Below are 18,223 nucleotides of genomic sequence, written 5' to 3' on the forward strand. Positions count from 1 at the left end.
TGATAAGGTTGAAGACGTAGACAGATTAGTGACTCAAGAATACTATTTAACAAATTAGTGCCATTAAATGACAATCATGGCTTGGTATCTGTTAATACTTCATTAAGTACTACTTGTGTTGTGTTAGTGCACATGTACTTGACCTAATTTCTTGCTGGCTTGTAGGGGATCAAATACTTATTTCCCTATATAAATGACAAATTGGTTTGTGACTGTTACATAATGATGTTTTTTGCTTGTTTTGTTAATAATCTATCTTTTCCTGTTGAAATAAACACACCAGTGGAATTACAGACTTCTCATGTCTTTATTAATGGGTCGACCTAAAAATTTAGCAAGAGGTCAAATACGTATTTCCCTCACTGTACATACATACATACACACATATACATACATACATACATACATGCATGCATACTTTAATAATCCCCATGGAAATGATTTTGAATAAATTACCTTTGGTGGGATTCCCCAGTTATGGTGGAGTCTCAGATATCACTTTCCTACTTTCTATTCTTAGTGGGAAAGTCCCTAATGGTGGTGATAAAATGAATGTTCACTCACAGCAGGTCAGTCATTCAGAGGCTTTGGAAAGATCAAGTAAGTACTTTGAAATGCTCTGTGTTCTGGGCTAACCACTGCATGCTTTCTCCAGTGTCCTGGCTGCTTGCATCGCTTGGGGAATTGAGTCCATTTGCTATGACTGTATTGATTTTAGTTGCCCCATAAACAGTGGACCGATTGAACAGGGTGTTTTTTAGCATTAAAGTATGTTATTGCCTACATGACTGATTAATTGAGGCCAGAAGTTATGCTTATTTATGATCAGTCTCAGTGCTTGATGGTTTGATCAAACCTTTCTGATTAATATCCTAACTTAGCAATCCCAGTTTAATTGGCTTTCAACAACTCAGATGGAAACAAAGCTCAGTTTGCCGAAGCTGATCATGAAGAGGGGAGAGCGACATGGGAAAAAGAGCAAGCCTCAGAGAAAAGAGGACAGGCAACCTTTGTTGGAGGCTAATGTTACAGATGGTGAGTGACGCTTCTGTTGGCTAGAAAATGACTCAGTCCTTGAAGAAGTGTGCCCATGACAACAATTCTTAGTTTCTGTATCAAATAGGAAATCCATGAGCTGAAAATATGAAACTTTAAAGGTGTAGAAACACATTGTTTTTGAACATTGTAAATGATTTTGCGTTCACGTAATTCAGTAATAATCTTCGGCATTTTGCTCGTGCTGATCCGAGATAGGATTAAACTTCTTTTACATTCAGCTAGCAGGTAATGAAAACAAGTTGAGCTTAATGGTGGGAGATTTATGAAAAAGAGTTACATGACGCACGATCTGGATCTGTCCCTTAACAGAAGGGACAAGGATTCCGGGAACTTTCGGAATTAGGACACAATTCTGCCCACTTATTCCCGTATTTAACTCTTACAACTGATGTGCCAATCATGACTACAGGGGACATCTGGGTGGAACTGGGACAGAAGCTGGCCCAGGATGTGCTCAGCAGTGTGACACTGCAGGGAAACCCCAGCATTCCAGAGAGCCGGCCCGCCAAGGATTTGACAGCGGTGGTGAAGCAAGTGGTAATGGACAGTCTATCGCAGCGGGGGGTCGATTTTGGTCACATGCAGAGTAAAGTCTGCTTGGAAAAACATCTGAGGATGGTTCTGGGTGGGGTGCTTGGTGAGCTTCAGCGGCAGAACCCAGGTCCTGGAGTGGCCTGCGTTCAGGATGCAGTGGTGGACGCCCTTCATTGCTACGTGTTTGTACAGCTGAATCACACCTTGCAGTGTGAGTCTGCACAGGAACCTCTACTGCTGATCCAGAACGTAGCCAAGGTGTACCTAAGGTAAGGGGGATCTGCGTGTCACGGGACTGAAGTTTTTAAACGTCACAACATCACAGCTACTGCCTTATTAATAATTGCAAAGCACATATTTGTCCTTAGCATTATTTACTTGCCTTTTTTAGAGAGATGTAGTCCAGCCTGCTTATTTTCCTTGCTACCAGGAGCCATAAAAAAGTACAGACATCTGAAAAAGTTTGATTAAGTATAGTATGATAGTGATTATAGCAGTAATAATTGAGAGTCTGGACAGGCTGGAAGTCAGACACTAATCAGCCTTTTGGGTGCAGTGTTTTGCACCATTGATTAAAAGATAATATGTAGAGATACTTTGCAGTCTATATGGAGTATTTGCATACAATGCCAATGAAGTTTTCCTTATATGGAATCCACATTGGAAGATTTGCATCATTTTCCATTTTCTGCATGTTTCCTAATGAATTAAGAAATATATGGTTCCTTTGTCAACCCTGTGGTCTAATTCAAGCTTGTTGCCTTTGATTCTTCTTACAAATTGTCAACAATATTTAGCCTGTGTTTGCTATTAAAAGAATATATGCTTTCTGGTGTGTTCAGTTTATAGGATTTTATGGGCCTCTTGGCCAACTTCTGAAATACCCCCATAATTTGTGGTTCTGCAGTGATGCATCGATGGGGTATCTTAATACGGCAAATCAGACCTCCAAAGCAGTTGACCCGGTGGTTGTCGCAGACTGGCTGCAGAGTGCACAAATGAAATACTTGGAATCTGCCACGGTAACCTACCGTCAGTGATGTCACTTTCTGTTTACGCATAACGCATCTATTGGCTAGCTGCAGCATTCCTGTGTGATATTTTTGACATGACATCTACCCAGAAGTAGTTCTGCTACTCTATACGCAAGCAAAGCACTAATGTAAATTTCCTTAGTAATATATCCCAACCAATATTAATAGTAATTAATTGCCTTTGGCTTACTCACTGGGGGGTCTTTACGTGGCAGAAATGTAAAGCGCATTGAGACAATGTAATGTTGTGATAATGCGCTACATAAATAAAATTGCATTGCATTGCATAATATCTGAAGAGGTTTCGGACTTAGTAAGACAGTGACCTGAGTGAACAGGCTATTCTGCAATCACCCCTAGAAGGACATTCCTGAGCTCCTGGCGAGGATTCTTCGGTATGAAGAGGAGTGGCGGTGCTCCAGTGATCTGAGGACCGAGGAAGATTTTATCTGGCTGCAGTTGGATGTTGAGCAGGTACTGTACTCCGACAGCTGAAGAAAAGCTTTGTTCTGCTGCGTCGGCAAATTGTATGTCCCCTTCATGTCCAGATTCTGGTTCAGCTCCTTGTAGGTCGTATCCAGCAGGCAGAGAAGGTGAGCCAGTGCTTAATGGAAAGGGTTCAAGAGATTTGCTATCATGAGCTGTTGCACTTCATAAGGAGGTGAGTATAGCTGATGTTATATATATTTCTTTAAACCATAAAGTTTCTTCCTGCATGCAACCATTTGTTTCAGTGATGGCAACTGCATATGATGACACTGCAGTGATGTGATGTCGGGTTTTTTTGGTTACAGTACAGTAGAGATTGACATTCTATCAGGGTGTTCCCCAGTCTTACGTTATAGGCTGGCTGCAATAGGCTCACCATACTGGATAAGTGATTGGAAGGTGGATGAAGTCACATGATAGTTCAAATATCATCATAACTTGGATGTGTCTGAATCCCCTTGTAGATATGTGAAAAGCGAAACAGGACATCTAAAACAAGAACAAAAACCAGACGAATCCAGTCGCAGACACCAGTTCCGGACATTCAATACCTGCATGACTTTCAAGTGAGGCTCTTGGAAAGATGGAAAATCTTGCATGCGTATTATGAATAAGCCCGACAGTTCTAACATTAACTTCCTGTTTTAGGAAGTTAGTACAAACAATGGCAAGGGGAAGAGCCGACTCTCTTGTCCAGGCCATCACACTCTTGGAAAACATGCAGACGATGGCCCTGGAGCTGCTCCTGGAGAAACCCCTGCACTTAACACGGGTCTGGCTGCTTTTCTGGATGCCCCCACGGACATAGGACAAGTGTAACCATTGTTTTGGCCAGGATGGGGAATGTAAATTTGTAACATGGGGTTTGAAAGAGCGAATAGGTACAGAAGTAGAAAGAGGTTTAACAAGCCATGGGGAGACAAAGAATGGCCCATAAGGGCTGCCACCCTGGATAGTGGTGTATGGATGTGTTTCTTGGGGGGGCAAAAGAAAAATGCAAGCTCCTGATTGGTAGTAATGCATTAAATGCAGTTCTTGTCGCCTGATATCTCCCTGGTCCAGGGTGTCCACACGCCCCCCGTCTAACATCAAAGCATCGGTAGGCTTGTATTTTTTTACTGTGCTTATGGACCATGTCTGTTATTCTTAACGTGTCCTTTCAGACCTCCTTCAAGATGTATTTCAAAGGGCGAGATATTAGCATGGAGGAAGTGATGTGGCAGGTTGGGCCACACTTTGAAAGCCTTCCGTTAAAGGGGAAGGAGGCACACAAGGTAAGAGACGCAGGGTAGAACAAGAAACCCAGTGGACGTGTAGTGTCCCCTTCGTGACTGTTTGTCATCAGCTGGGTACTTTACAGAAATCGATGCTGGAATGTCCCTTTGAGGTTGGCTGCACCCAATGGCATCACATCTCACGTTTCCTCTTGCTACAGGAACTTGTAGATGTCGCCCACTTTCGCATCTCTTCCCTGTACTTTGATTGCCTGTTGCTTAGCAACCGCAAGGCCCTGGAAAGACAGTGGGATGATATCGGGGCGAGAGTGAGAGCAGATGCAATATGTTTGAGCAGCACTTTCTCACAGCTCTCAAAGATAACTCAGCAGGGCAGCAAACAGTGTGACGGACACAACGTGGACCAGGTGAGGAAATTTCAAATATCTTTAACTCCCCTGCCACCTCCGTGACCTCTTCAGGTGTTCTAATTCATGGGGTATGTCTAGCAGAACCCAGAGGAACCCAGTGTGACCCAGAGGAACCAGATGCTGTTGAAGGTGGCTGATGTCCTGCAGCTGACTGATGTGGAAGCCTTGAAAGTAACAGGCCATGAGAAGCTGAATGAATTGAGGTGCGTGTGGGGAAGTCTGGATGCATGCTGCTCTTCCCTGCCTTTTATTGTAGTGAGTCTTTCTTTTCCATGTGCTTCTGACCTGCAGTTAGTCTGTACCAACATGTCTATATTCGCCTGCATTACAGTCCGAAGCAGCTGCGTGCCCTGTTGCACTGGAAAGGAGGGCTGTCAAAGCAGCAGGTAAAACAGGTGATGAAGACCAGCGGAGATGAACACCACGCCCATGGCTCGTCAGAATCCAAGGATCGATCTAGGTTCATCTGCTGCTGTTGAGATAGTTGTCTGTGTCCATCTTCTGTCATCTTAAAGGCAACAAATGAAGGAAAACACCCCGTGAAAAAAGAGAACCGCTCTCAGCAAGAAGTGTTGGTCAAGAGGCTAAATGTTTTGTCATCAACTGTGTATTTGCCCAACAGGAATGTATTGTGGGAGCAAAAAATGCCAAGCATTTTTAATGTAAATATTATTGTAAGAAGACTTCGGATTGGTTCGTTTTGATAGAGAGGATGAAACTAGGCACAGGGTTGCTGTTGATACACACATTCATCAATTTAAGACTACATACATTTTTGTGTTTGCATACATCAGGTCCAAATATAACAATATTTCCTTGACGTAGTGATGGGCGATATGACGATTTTTTTTATTGGAAGTGGTTACAGTCGTATCCATGGTTTCAAAGGTATCGCAAGAATCGCAGGATAGCATATTTACGTTAACTTCTGTTTAGCAGACGTTTAAGTCTGGGCATATGCAGGAAAAACCATGAAATTGCATAAGTTCTGCTTTAAATAATGGCATAAAAATATATGACAACAAATGTTACAGACAAACTATATTTATGACTGTAAAAGGATTATCAATGCGTTAACTGATGCCGCGAAAAACTGTAAGTTATTTCACTATATGCAGTGCGGTCTTTGTCCACCAGGGGGAAATAAAGGACAGAAAGCTGTGGGAAAACGGTTTTGGGTTGGCAGTCAGTTCTGTAGGTATTGTACTGGTCATAATTGTGTAAGTTGATTTCTTTGTTACTGAGTATAATTTGCTTTGATAGCCTGGAGAATATAAGCTTTGTCTGTTGTGCACCGAAAAACTTGTGTGCTTTTCAAATTTCATTTATGTGTACATCCATCCAGATGCTTAGATGTTCCCTGCTTTGCACCTATAGCTTCCAGGATGGGCTCCATTGGACTAGTGGATATGGGAAATGAATGAATATTTCTACATTGTAACAATTAAAAATATATTATTTCCATAAGAAACAAAAATCTACTTCCCTTAATTGCTGAACTACCGCTTCCTTGTGTGAAATCCTGGACTGGAGAGGAATCCTCAGTTAAATTCCTTCCTGTGATTGAAAAGGCTGAATCAGATGTTCTTCCCAAGGGACTTATAGGAGCAAAAGCTGCAGGTAATAATTGTTTAGTTTGACACTTTTACTGGCAGTAAGTTGTGTTTTTCTTGGACAACAGCCTTTTTACTCTGTATGCCAGGAAGCTGTTGTGATATTACTGTTCCAGTATCAATTATTTATATTATTTTAACTCAACGGTAAATTAAACAGGAAATCCCGTAAACTCTTGCTTATCTTAGTACTGATATGGGTTGCCAGGGATTTCCACATACAGACATAATGTCTGAACCTCTCACCATGGTGCCTTCTAGTCTTTGAGAATTTGAGGTATAGGTCTCTGGCATTGTGAGTCTCTAGTATTTTAAAATGAGTTAATTTCAGCTGGGACAGTGGCCTCCTGTCTGGCTCCACAATGCTAAAGCTTTGGCCTGTAGGCTGTTTCAGGCACAGCTGGTAGGTTTCAGTGACATCTGCTCTCACAGTTTTTCTCGTTGCTTTTACGACAAACCCAGTTTTGCTTGAAGAAGACACATCTTAGGCCTCTCCAGGTCCTCCGGTTTGTTATAGAATAATCTGTCATGTCACCTGGGTTTATAATCTTTGGCTGCCCACCCCCACTTTGCCCTGGCATGAAGGTCTGCTGCCAGGTTGGCTCTCGGGTACATAAATCTTCCTGAGCAGATGCACGCAGACAGATCAAGGATCAAGTATTTAATAGCAAAAATTCATTCTGTTGTCCTGAGAGTGCAATCAAACCCCGATCCAGTAAATATATGTATGAGTGGGTAAAAGCTGTATTTAGCTTAGGTAGGGGGTGGGTGACTTGGTCAGTCTTGGAATAAAAATCGGGGACTGGGATTGGGGATGAGTGGGTACGGTAAACCAGGGCCATCACTTGACTCACACACACACACACACACACATACAAAGCACAGAGATGTTCACAAAGGATGTGTCACTGTGCCATTACGTTACGTTGTGTAAACAGGCGTCGCATGGCCTGAAACCAAAGGGGTACCAAGTCTTTCAAGCACTGCTGTCCTGATATTGACACAGTTTTTCAGCACTTCGTAGAGAGCAAGAAGAAAAGGGAAAAGCAGCATCACAAATACACCTTTTTATTGAAGTATTCCAATACAAACATTCAGTTAAAAAAGCGAAAAAAAGACTAAAGCTTAAAATACTACACAAAAGAAACAAAAAAAATTCTGAAGACACAGAATTCTTTGACATAGCATGGGATGTTTGTTTAGCACTGTTGAGTAATATGTCAAGTTTATGGAAAACAGAAACTCTTATAACACCCTGTGTTTACATTACACGTTCCCTAGTGATGATGACAATACATCAAGAACTGAAAAAGCTTGGCTTTTTACATTTATATACTGTTACACTTCGTTCCACAAAAAGCTATGAAATGTGTAACAATGAATCACAGATCCAACTTTCAATACAGCAATGAGACACTTTACGTTACACGCTGATCACCAGACAAGTAAAATATCTGGAGGTTAAATCAAGGCCAAGCGTTGCCACTTTACCACCATGGAGAAGAAAGGCTGGCAATTTTCACTGCGTGTGACACACAGCTTCGTTTGCTTCACACTCTGCTTGATCTTGGAGATGTCTTCACTGGAGAGGTTGTGTTTAAGGTTCAGCAGGGCTCCAATGTGGCGCGAACTGTGAGGGAGGTGGGGTTGATTAGTGAGAGGACATGTTTTGTGTAAGTACATCATTGGTAGATATGAGTAAATGTGATGTGGTGGTAATGGCCACGGTAGTTCTATGAGCACCCTAAAGGTGGCGCTGTGTCAGTTTATTTTTTTTTTTAATGGGAACTAAAGACATGTGGCTAGTTCAGAGGTGGAAAGTCTGGGTCCAGGAAGTACAAATTCAGACCAAGATTTTGTTCCAAGCAACCAGTTAAGTACTATGTCACGGACTCTTTATACTCAAGTTGGTTGGAACAATGTCTTGGTCTGGATTTGTACTTTCCAGACCTGAAATTTCCACCTCTGGGTTAGTTAGTCATTCTGTGAGCCTGGATTAGTATGCTGCTTCCAGAACTGGTGGATTTTTCATAGTCCTGTAGCACAGCAACTCCTCTTCTTGGATAGTTATAGCGTCATACTTGTGATGGGTTTAGCTGATCTTGGTGCTATGTTGCAGTGGGGGTGGGGGGGGGGGGGGTTTAGTCTCACCTGAGGTCAGGGTAGTCCCGGGCTAAGACGGCCACCTCCAGCTGGATGAAAGGCAGGTCCTGTGTTCGAAGCACGTCTGCAATTTTCGGAAGGAGGTTTTGCAGCCAGTCCTCCCTTGAGCCCTGCGTTTAAACACGAGGGATTATAAATTCGTCCACGAAAGTTCCGTCCAGGTGAAGTAAAAACTCTATTTAATGAAATTAAAAGTTCCTCCCCATCACATGCATGTTACTCACTGCCATAGCCCCCATGAGAGACGTAAGCGTGACACGGTCTTACCGCCTCAGTGAACAGCTCCGCCAGCCTGCTGCTGTCTGCGCACACCAAGGCCGCCGCCGACTCCTGCTGGACCCTGTCTGATAGCTTCACCTTCTTCTTGAACAACCTCCTGACGTACTCTACCAGCACCTGTCTGTGCATATGGCCAAACAGCACCTGTACACATGCAGAAACCCATATAAAATAAGTCACATTACAGAAGGACTACAGATGTAAGTGTTACAACTTACAGAAGTAGTTTAATTAAATTTAATAAGAAAAAGCCCTGTACGGATTGGAGCCCTTGTGCTGTTATGCTTTGCAGCTATTTGTAAGAGCTGGTGATTGTTACAAATATCCCAGATCCGTCCCATCTGCAGAATAATGCACACTGCTGTACCTCGTAGCATTCCATACGCAGGTTCTTCTTTAAGTTTTTAATTTGCTTCTCAATCTCATCCAGCACTTCTATGTATTTCCCAGAAAACCAGTCTTCAGTCCCCAGTTTGCTGTACTTCGGCTGAGGAGAGTGAAAAGAGAAATGATTGCCTCGGCCTAAATGTGAACTTCGATCACGCATCGCAGAAGCGGAACTGACATTTACAAACTTTAAATTAGTCATGGCTCCGAGTTTCTAAACTAAGTGCACCATACTTATTAAGTGTCCGGTAAAGGAATTAATACGTTAGCACGTTTGCTAGGTATTTTGGTGGTAAATTGCCCAGCTAATAAGCATTAAAGTAATGGTACCTTGAGAGCTTTGTGTGCGATGCTGGTGAGGTATGTGCTGCTTGCGTCGATTAACTCTGCCACTACGGACAGGGAGCTGTCCTTCACGGCCGTCGTGAAAAGGTTGCCGTTGTTCTCGATGTACTGCCTGTGGAAAGACAGACACCAGAGGGGCTCAAAATTATGGCTACATTGTGAAAAACAAACTTTGACATGCAGCCTTTTACACTCCAGTATTCAACATAAACATTCAGGTTATCTATTTAAAAAGTTTCAGAAGTGGTCAGATTTCCTGTTTTTCTCTGAGGTATTTGTACAGCGACCATGAACTTACTTGAATTCGATCAGACTGGCTAAGTGTGCCTTCACTTTAGGTGCAGCCTGTCCCTGTTTCTCTCTTAACATTTCTTGCAGAAACCTCTTGTAGCTGAAAGTAAGAGGGGAATCATAAGGCTTCCATCCCTGTCGTGGATGTAGAACGAAGCTGAGAGCTTCTCTCTCTGAAACACATGATAAATCTGACGTTGTACCTGGTCAGAAAGGGCCTCAGCTGAGCCGCGATCTTCTTCACTTTGTCTGGGTCTTCCAGTATAATTGTTGCATCCTTCACTGCTGAGTCAAAAAGCTGCCATGGTAGGAGAAGACTGTCAGTATGTTAAGGCACTGAGCTGAATGGGAATTCAAACCAGGCTGTAATGTCTGGAACTGCATCAGTCTTATCTACATACCGCCGGAATGAGGTCACTGCAATCTAAGAGCTTTGATACCTGTAAGTAATCGATGGCCATGTCTGTGGAGTAGTAGCCGTCGATTTTATTGGGGGGGTTTGTCATCTCTTTCTCAAGGACATTATGGCCCCAGGACTGCATCGTACTCTGAAACAAACCACACCACAATGACCCCGGTGGTCTTGCCAAAGCCGCACTTGATAAAGATCATAATTATGAATAACAGAAGCAGTACTGCTATAAGCAAAAGAGTATCATTGAAGACAGATGGATGGATAAAATGCATTCTGAGGCAGTGACCATATACCCTAATTAGGGAATGTGTTAAAGACGCATGTGCTTAACAGACCCAGGATTCACTACCTCTTTGTTTGTGAGATACAGGTCTTTCAGGGGGTTGATCATCTCTTCAGGCAGCAGAGGTCCAAGTGCTTCAGTGTTAATGTCCAACTCCAGCTCGTTGTGTTTCAGTACATCCCTGAAATAAAAGAGCAAAATTATAACATGCCTGAAAATGGCAATTCAGCATATGCTTAGTTTAGTTCATGCGACAGCAATCGTGTGTTTACTGGAAATGTACATGGCAGTTAGCATCAATATGCATCACCAGAAAGGCTCCCAAGCAGATTAAGCCCTTGGAAACAGGTTGTCATACAGGAGGGTATTCCTTACGGAGAACCAGGAAATAGACAGAAAAGTTCCAATAAAGTGTACAATCCACTTACCTAGGATAATAATCATTCACCCAGTTCAGGAGATAAACTGAGTCGTCTGTATCCAGCCCGAACTCTGCGATGGATTTTAGTTGTTTTGCGAATGCGTCATGGTACAGCTTGGCATACAGGTTGCATATGTCGAATTCCTCTGGGTAGCAGAGCTTCACTTTCTGCACGACCTGGAGGAGATCGTCCTTCAGGCGTTTGCCCTTCCTGCAGATTTCCTTTTTCAGGGACGAGGAGAGGTTTTCAGCACCGCTCACATCCTCGGCGTCTTCCAGTCGCGTCGTCACCAGCTGCTGGAGCAGGCTGTCGTGCGTGGTCCTGCACCCCCGCGGTCTCCAGACTGGAATGTCCCCTTCCTCAGACAGCCCTGCATCCTTCCATTTCCTGTCCTGTTCCTCCTCCAGCTGGATGGCTTTCGCTGCCTCCTTCAGAATCTCTGTTGGCCCTGTGCTTGGCTCGAAAGTTGCCCTGATCGCCAGCCATATTTGGTTGAGGAGCGTATTATAATCGCTCTCCAGGTTGTTCCTGTCTTTTTGCGTGGAGTTTGCACCCTGTGCAAACAGACTGTTTTCTTGGATAATCAGCGTTTGGGCGGCTTTGGAGAAATGCTTCTGATTCAGACACTCCTGGAAATTCAAGACCTCTATGGGGAGAAACACATTACAAAGCTTTAGTTATTAATTGTCAATACACAAATTCAGGTTATAGCAGTTAGTTGGATAAGACCAACAAAAGCATGTAATCAACGGCTCCTTAAATTAATTTATTCAATAAACAGATAATGAACATCTTTGGGTACACGGTGGGGTACCTAGTTCTTCCAGTGTGATAGAAGGATCGGAGATGACTGGAGGTTTCGAAGATGTAGCAGACCTTCTGTGCTTTTTTAAGAAACGAGGCATCCAATTTATTCTAAATGTCCCACGAGTTTTCACTGGTGTATTAGGGTGAGATCCGGTTGTAATAGTCATATTGTCTGAAGAAATAAATGCTGGAGTCAGTCGACGAAACGACAGCTTGCTTGCCGAGACATCGCAGTGCAAACTACCACGACGTACTTACATTTATAATAAAAAGGCACGCTCGCTTTACGTTTTAAAACATCTGCCGATGTCAAAAATTCAAAACTGCACTAATAACTAAAAGGCTTAACATGACACACGCCCAGATATTAACATTTGACTCTGCCACTATGTAATAAAAAAAAATGTAATAAACGATAAGGATTAAAACGATTGTTTAAAATGAAGTTCTTGGAACAATACAGTAAACTGAATCACAGTCACAATACACAACCCGTCACGAAAATGATCAATATAACTTACCGAAAGCTAAATAGCACCCTGTGATATTGCAGTTACAGTAGGAAGAGCTTGTGTTATAGCTGATTCCGCTGGAATCTGCGTTTAAATAGGCGACTGGATGGAGATGATATCGTAGGGAGGTGTGGAGATGTGGAAACTGGGGAATTTTTCCTGGCTGTGACGCGTTTCTGATTCTTCCTGCTTCCTTACCCGACCGGAATTGTTTCATTTTTCACGATTAACGTCTATCTATCTATCTATCTATCTATCTATCTATCTATCTATCTATCTATCTATCTATCTATCTATCTATCTATCTATCTATCTATCTATCTATCTATCTATCTATCTATCTATCTATCTATCTATCTATCTATCTATCTATCTATCTATCTATCTAATCACTTTACTGTTAATATTTAAAAAGCTGGAAAGGAACTCCGGATTAATTGAATACGTATACAATAATATATTATTGGCCGGTTTTGCGTTTACAGTTATTTAAAGCTATATTTTTAAATGCTTTAAACTAATGACGCCAGAATTAGATCATACTGTTAATGTTAAAATGTTATGGAGTTTCCACAGTAGACGCAGCAACTGACAAAATATGCGAAGTACTGTATTTTAAAGTATATCGAATGATCTTTTCTCTGCTCTAGGGAAAAAACAGTTTTAGTCAATAGTCAAAAATCCATGTAGCCCTATTTATCCTCTATCTGTCTTTGTGTGAGAGCCTGAACTGCATCCCATTGCATGGTGTACACACACACACACACACACACACACACACACACACACACACACACACACACACACACACACAGAGAGAGAGAGAGAGAGAGAGAGAGAGAGAGAGAAAGAGACCTGTATTCATGTCTTTTGTTTCTATGGGGAAAATCGGAAAAACCCTAATCCCATCAATGACAACCTTAACCCCAATCCAGTCCTAACCTTAACCGTAAGTAACTAAACAATTTTTAGTTTGTTGATTGCAGTCACAGACTTTTATAAAATTGAATTTCCCTTTGTGTGGACCGAAAAAATGGTTCCCATAATGTCAAAGTAACAGGTTTATATCACATTCTGGGGACATTTAGTCTCCACAATGTAATGTTGATCTGACCCCCCCCCCCCCACGTACACACAATAGCCAATTTGGAGATGCCAGTTTACCTAATCCTAACTGTATCTCTTTGGACTGCAGCAGGAAGTGGAAGCACTCAGAGGAAACGTAAGCATGGAGAGAATCAATCAATCATTCAATCGATCATTCAATCAATCAATCAATCAATCACTCAATCAATCACTCAATCAATCAATCAATCAAACCAACAAGTAAAAAAGGCAAATAAATAAATCTCAGCCACACGAACCAGGGGTCTGTATCACTTGTTTAGCCGGATATCCTGTCAAATGTAGGTAGTCTGGACTACATGTAACTGAATGAAGATAAAGTCCATTTAAACTGGGGTACCTTAAATCTAACAAGTTATCTGGCTCAAGAGATTATATTCAACCCCGCAACCCTGAACGCCTGTTTACGACAATTCCCTAACCCTAACCCTAACCGAATAAAGTTACACAGCATTCCATTAAAAAGCTTATATTTGAATATGCCCGACTTTCTCAGTTGTATTTCAGCAGTTCTTTCATTCAGTTCTTCTGACCACTTAACCCTCGGCAGGGTGACAGGGTTCTGTCATTAAATGAAATATAAGATTATCTTATATATCCTACATGAATACTGTGTGGTTACCTTCTGTGAAAACAGAATGTTGTACATGGTTGCATTTTCATAATATCCAGAACTGGAAGTCAGGTGAAAATATTGATTTAATGCCCTTTGGTATTCAGCCAATTTAGAACCACCGGAATCATGTATTTTGTCATTTATAAGAGCTTTTCCGTTTCCCATTTTGATGAAGAACTTCCACTTTCATTACATTTCAATAATAGCCTTCCAGGGTTTGAGATTCTACCAGAAAGCTGAGTGATGTGAGAACACTGTCACAACGCACAATCACCAATTAAACATTTGACTTCTATATCCAAAATTAGCACCTTTGGTACCATAGACTCATCCAGTTATTGGTATGTCACTCCTACACCAATGTATCTGTCATGAAAACTTAGACCTACCGTGACCCCTCCTCTGCTTGGAGAACAGACGAAAACATTTAAAGAACCTCATGACTGACCGACAGACAGTGAACTGAGAGCGGACCTGAAAAGCACCAGTATATGTAGCCAATGGTTTCCATTTCAGTCTGGTCATGTGACCATTTAGGGGCCTGCTAGCTTCCCCAAAGGAGAGTGTGCTTCCCTGCTACAGGGATCTTTTATACCCTGTTGTGTAATATATATGAACTGCTGTCCTCTGCGTTGTCCCATTGATACATTTTGGACTCCACTGCGTTGTGGTCACACAGAATGAAAGTTTCCTCCCTGTTGATCTCTCAGAGTAGTACGAGTACAGTGAAGCAGTTATTATGAACCGCATTCAAATGTTATCGTTTTCTTCGCAAACATCTGATCGTTTCTGGATTGCAGATGTCAACAGTGTGTTTAGGGCAAAATGCGTTTGTTTAAGAAGGACAGGGACCGGGCCAGCAGTAGCGGCTGCAGACACTTTCTCTTTGAGATGATAACAAAAGGATTTGATGGATCTTTTTCAAGCTTTGCAGACACATTATATTGATTTCTCTGCTTGTGCAGTTAACAAATGACAATAGAAATGGAAATAGAAAATAGAATAGAAAAAAACTAATTTAAGAAAGACAGGTAACTCCACATAAAGGGTATAGAGTGGAGAGAGCAGTAGTTACCATGTACAAAGTGACACAATACAAAAAGTAAAATAATTAAATATAAATTATAAATATGCTGTCTTTATTGTGGTACTGGGTGTGTATAAAGTACCTGCATGTATACAGAGATGATGAGGTAGTGTGTGGGGAAAAAAGCATAAAAATAATAAAAAATATGAATAGTGTTAGGGGGCGGCATGGTGGTGCAGTGGTTAGCACTGTTGCCTCACACCTCTGGGATCAGGGTTCGAATCTCCGCCTGGGTCACGTGTGTGTAGAGTTTGCATGTTCTCCCCATGTCGTCGTGGGGTTTCCTCCGGGTACTCCGGTTTCCCCCCACAGTCTAAAAACATGCTGAGTCTAATTGGACTTGCTAAATTGCCCGTAGGAATGCATGTGAGAGTGAATGGTGTGTGAGTGTGCCCTGCGATGGGCTGGCCCCCCATCCTGGGTTGTTCCCAGCCTCGTGCCCATTGCTTCCGGGATTGGCTCCGGACCTCCCGCAACCCAGTAGGATAAGCGGTTTGGAAAATGGATGGATGAATAGTGTTAGGAATGTATGTGAGGACCCTCCTGGGCAAAAGCAATGGGCCAGAAGCCCAAAATTGCAAAATATTAAACTTTTAATCGTCTTAATAGCAAATCGTTAGTCAGATAGTTAGCAATAAGTAAAAAAGGGTCCCAAGGTCGGTACCATCATTTGCTCGTCACTGCAGTGAACTGTTGGGGGGGGGGGGGGGGAGCAAAACGTAAGGAAATTCACTTGCATAGTCTTTTTGTACGCAAAGATAAATTCATGACAGTATTTAACTGTTAAATGTTTAAATATATCTTCTGGCTATATGCTGTTGAGAATATTAAATGCATAATATTTTGTTGATTTTGGGTTTGGCCTCTTTTAATAAATTTTTTTTTTGTACAGAATTGCAGACTCTCAGAAACTTAATGCTCTTCACTCCTACTTCATCACCATGACTGCGGAAGAGGACGTGATCGTTCTCCTTTGTTCTTCTGAATTCCGCTGTGATTTCCTTTGTTTTGCTGGTGCTTAGAAGGAGGTTGTTATCACTGTACTAATCAGCTGAGTGAGACACCTCTGTCCTGCAGGCTGCCTCATCATCTAAGATTAATCCAGCTACCACTGTGTCATCAGCAAATTTCTCAGTAATATTTGACGGGTGCATGTCAGTGCGGTCATGGCTGAGAAAAGTGTACAGTACTGACTTCTTTTGTTCAGGAATAGAATGATTGAGCTATGCATTCCAATCCAAGACACCCTGTAATCTATCGTTGAGAAAATTCAACACCCAGGATCAGAGAAAAGTGTCCAGAAAAGTTGTTCTGTTTGTTAATCAGTTTGAGAGATATGACTTGGGCTTAAATTCGACTTGAATTGGACTCTAACTCAGAGACTTCAGATTAGACTCAGACTCGCATCATGTGACTGGTGAGCTTCATCTTTGATGAAATCCATTAAATACGAAACTGAAATCTGCAAATAACATCCTCAAGTACGTAGTTGGTTGTTCCAAGTGGGGTAAAGCTGTATGAAGTGTAATTGAGACAGAACCATTTGTGGGTCGGTTTGCTCAGAAGCTGAACTTGTGTTTGGTCAGATCTGAGGGGATTGCTGAGTCTGATGTGTGAGAGCACCAGCCTCTCGAACCACTTTATGATGTTGGAGCGACTGGGTGCCAGTGATTCAGGCACTAATTACCTAAAATGTCCTTAGTTATGCACAATCTTTTAAAATATATAGAGTTTATTGTTAAAAACCTGTTCTTAAGAAACAAAGAAAATAGGTGGGGCCGTATCGTTGTTGGGTGTTCTAGGGAACTAAGAGGCGAAAGGCTGGATAGGCACGGTACATGCTCGGAAACTCCAGGCCACACCAGAACCACTTCTTAGGCACCGGGATAACGCTGGAGGGTTTCAGGCATGTCAGAGAAGCTGCTCCTCGTAGTGAGAGGTTAAATATGTTGGTGAGGGCGCCTGGAGCCTGAGGAGCACATGTCTTCAATGTCTGTCTGGGCGTTTCATCTGTGCCAGCAGCTTTGCTGACATCAGCTAAATGAGAGGTGGATCTCACCCAAGGGAGTTGGACTGCGGATAAGGGTATGAATCATTAGGGCCCTGCCTCAGAAATCTTTTGGCATAAATAAATAACAAACATGGTAAGTTTTGCTTATCTGTCTGTTGTTGTGATGGACCGACTGTTGTGGATGTCATGTAAAGACGCTGTGTAAGTGTTTGGGTTCATGGATGACCGTTCGTAACTCTCGTCTATTATTTTTAGCCGCATTGCATCATGGCTGCTATCCTGCGTGAGAACTTCTTCTGTCTGTTTTGGTTCTGCTATGAGGACTCAGAGTTACTTTCCCAGCTTACCACCACTGTCCCTGCCAACAGCAGTCCCCTAAAAATCCCCGAGACCAACCTACAGCAGGCCACAGAGGTTGAGCAACCATATACTCTATTCTCTAATTTTTCAGCTTCAAAAGGGCTCCTCGCACATTACAGAATTTTGTAGGGTGCAAAGCTTATTGCTGGTGACTTCTACGCAAACAAGGAAACAATTCACACTTGAATTTTGTCGAGGGGAATTTTGCCGTTGTAATTGATTAATCAGTTATAGGGATTCACATCCGTACTGTATAATAATTTAACTACCTCAAAAAACCAACTGGCATCCCCTGAGTACAAAGAATAAATCCTTCACAGTGTTCTGAAATAATCCTTATCCTTACGATTATGTTTCGGCTTCAGCTGTGCCAATAAGAGCACAGAGGAAACTGGATTGTTTAATGCATACAATATATGGGACTGAACAGTTGGTGAGTCGTTGAAGAGCTATAGTCTGTGCTGGCTTGCCCTGTGGGTGTGGAATATAATAGATTATCAAACAGTCTCCATGGAAGGACATCACAGACAACATGTGGAATATCTGAGCATTTGAGCTCTTATAGTCTAGTACTGTGTAATGGAGCAATGATCTTACCTCTGAGATGTGTTGAAAAATGGGTTGGGCAGTTTTTGTCACAAAGGAAACGGGAAATAAAGAGAAAATTAATCAAGCTGGACAGATGTTTTGACTAAATATAACCCACAAGTTTCCCCAAAATTTGGAGTGAGATTCCATTAGGGGCA

General features: G+C 42.2%; 2 protein-coding genes across 5 annotated transcripts; one reads left to right on the plus strand and one right to left on the minus strand.

The window, feature by feature from the left end:
- The first annotated feature begins 542 nt into the window (after positions 1-542).
- si:dkey-196h17.9 (uncharacterized) lies at positions 543-5,932 on the plus strand. 3 transcript variants are annotated; one of them, XM_048975574.1, is made up of 12 exons: positions 543-600; positions 915-1,035; positions 1,469-1,862; positions 2,501-2,615; positions 2,988-3,101; positions 3,188-3,288; positions 3,581-3,682; positions 3,765-3,888; positions 4,280-4,390; positions 4,552-4,758; positions 4,840-4,964; positions 5,093-5,932. In XM_048975574.1, exons 1-12 carry the CDS (start codon positions 553-555, stop codon positions 5,238-5,240), a joined length of 1,710 nt encoding a protein of 569 aa, XP_048831531.1. In that variant the 5' UTR covers positions 543-552; the 3' UTR covers positions 5,241-5,932. The 3 variants fall into 3 exon arrangements, with proteins under 3 accessions (XP_048831531.1, XP_048831532.1, XP_048831533.1); XM_048975575.1 differs by having other exon boundaries at positions 4,843-4,964; XM_048975576.1 differs by having other exon boundaries at positions 554-600; positions 882-1,035.
- A 1,494-nt stretch (positions 5,933-7,426) lies between these two features.
- Positions 7,427-14,496, minus strand: LOC125707871 (tumor necrosis factor alpha-induced protein 2-like). Of its 2 annotated transcripts, none has more exons than XM_048975253.1 (12): positions 14,409-14,496; positions 11,774-11,938; positions 10,966-11,605; positions 10,604-10,718; positions 10,280-10,387; positions 10,043-10,137; positions 9,847-9,939; positions 9,534-9,660; positions 9,184-9,303; positions 8,805-8,960; positions 8,526-8,647; positions 7,427-8,004 (listed from the first exon to the last, which is right to left on the minus strand). In XM_048975253.1, the coding sequence occupies exons 1-12, from the start codon at positions 14,458-14,460 to the stop codon at positions 7,836-7,838; spliced, it is 1,962 nt and encodes a 653-aa protein (XP_048831210.1). In that variant the 5' UTR covers positions 14,461-14,496; the 3' UTR covers positions 7,427-7,835. The 2 variants fall into 2 exon arrangements, with proteins under 2 accessions (XP_048831210.1, XP_048831209.1); XM_048975252.1 differs by lacking the exon at positions 14,409-14,496 and adding an exon at positions 12,288-12,576.
- Between the last annotated feature and the right edge of the window lie 3,727 nt (positions 14,497-18,223).

This window comes from Brienomyrus brachyistius, chromosome 14, assembly GCF_023856365.1.
Source record: "Brienomyrus brachyistius isolate T26 chromosome 14, BBRACH_0.4, whole genome shotgun sequence".
Lineage (NCBI taxonomy): Eukaryota > Metazoa > Chordata > Actinopteri > Osteoglossiformes > Mormyridae > Brienomyrus > Brienomyrus brachyistius.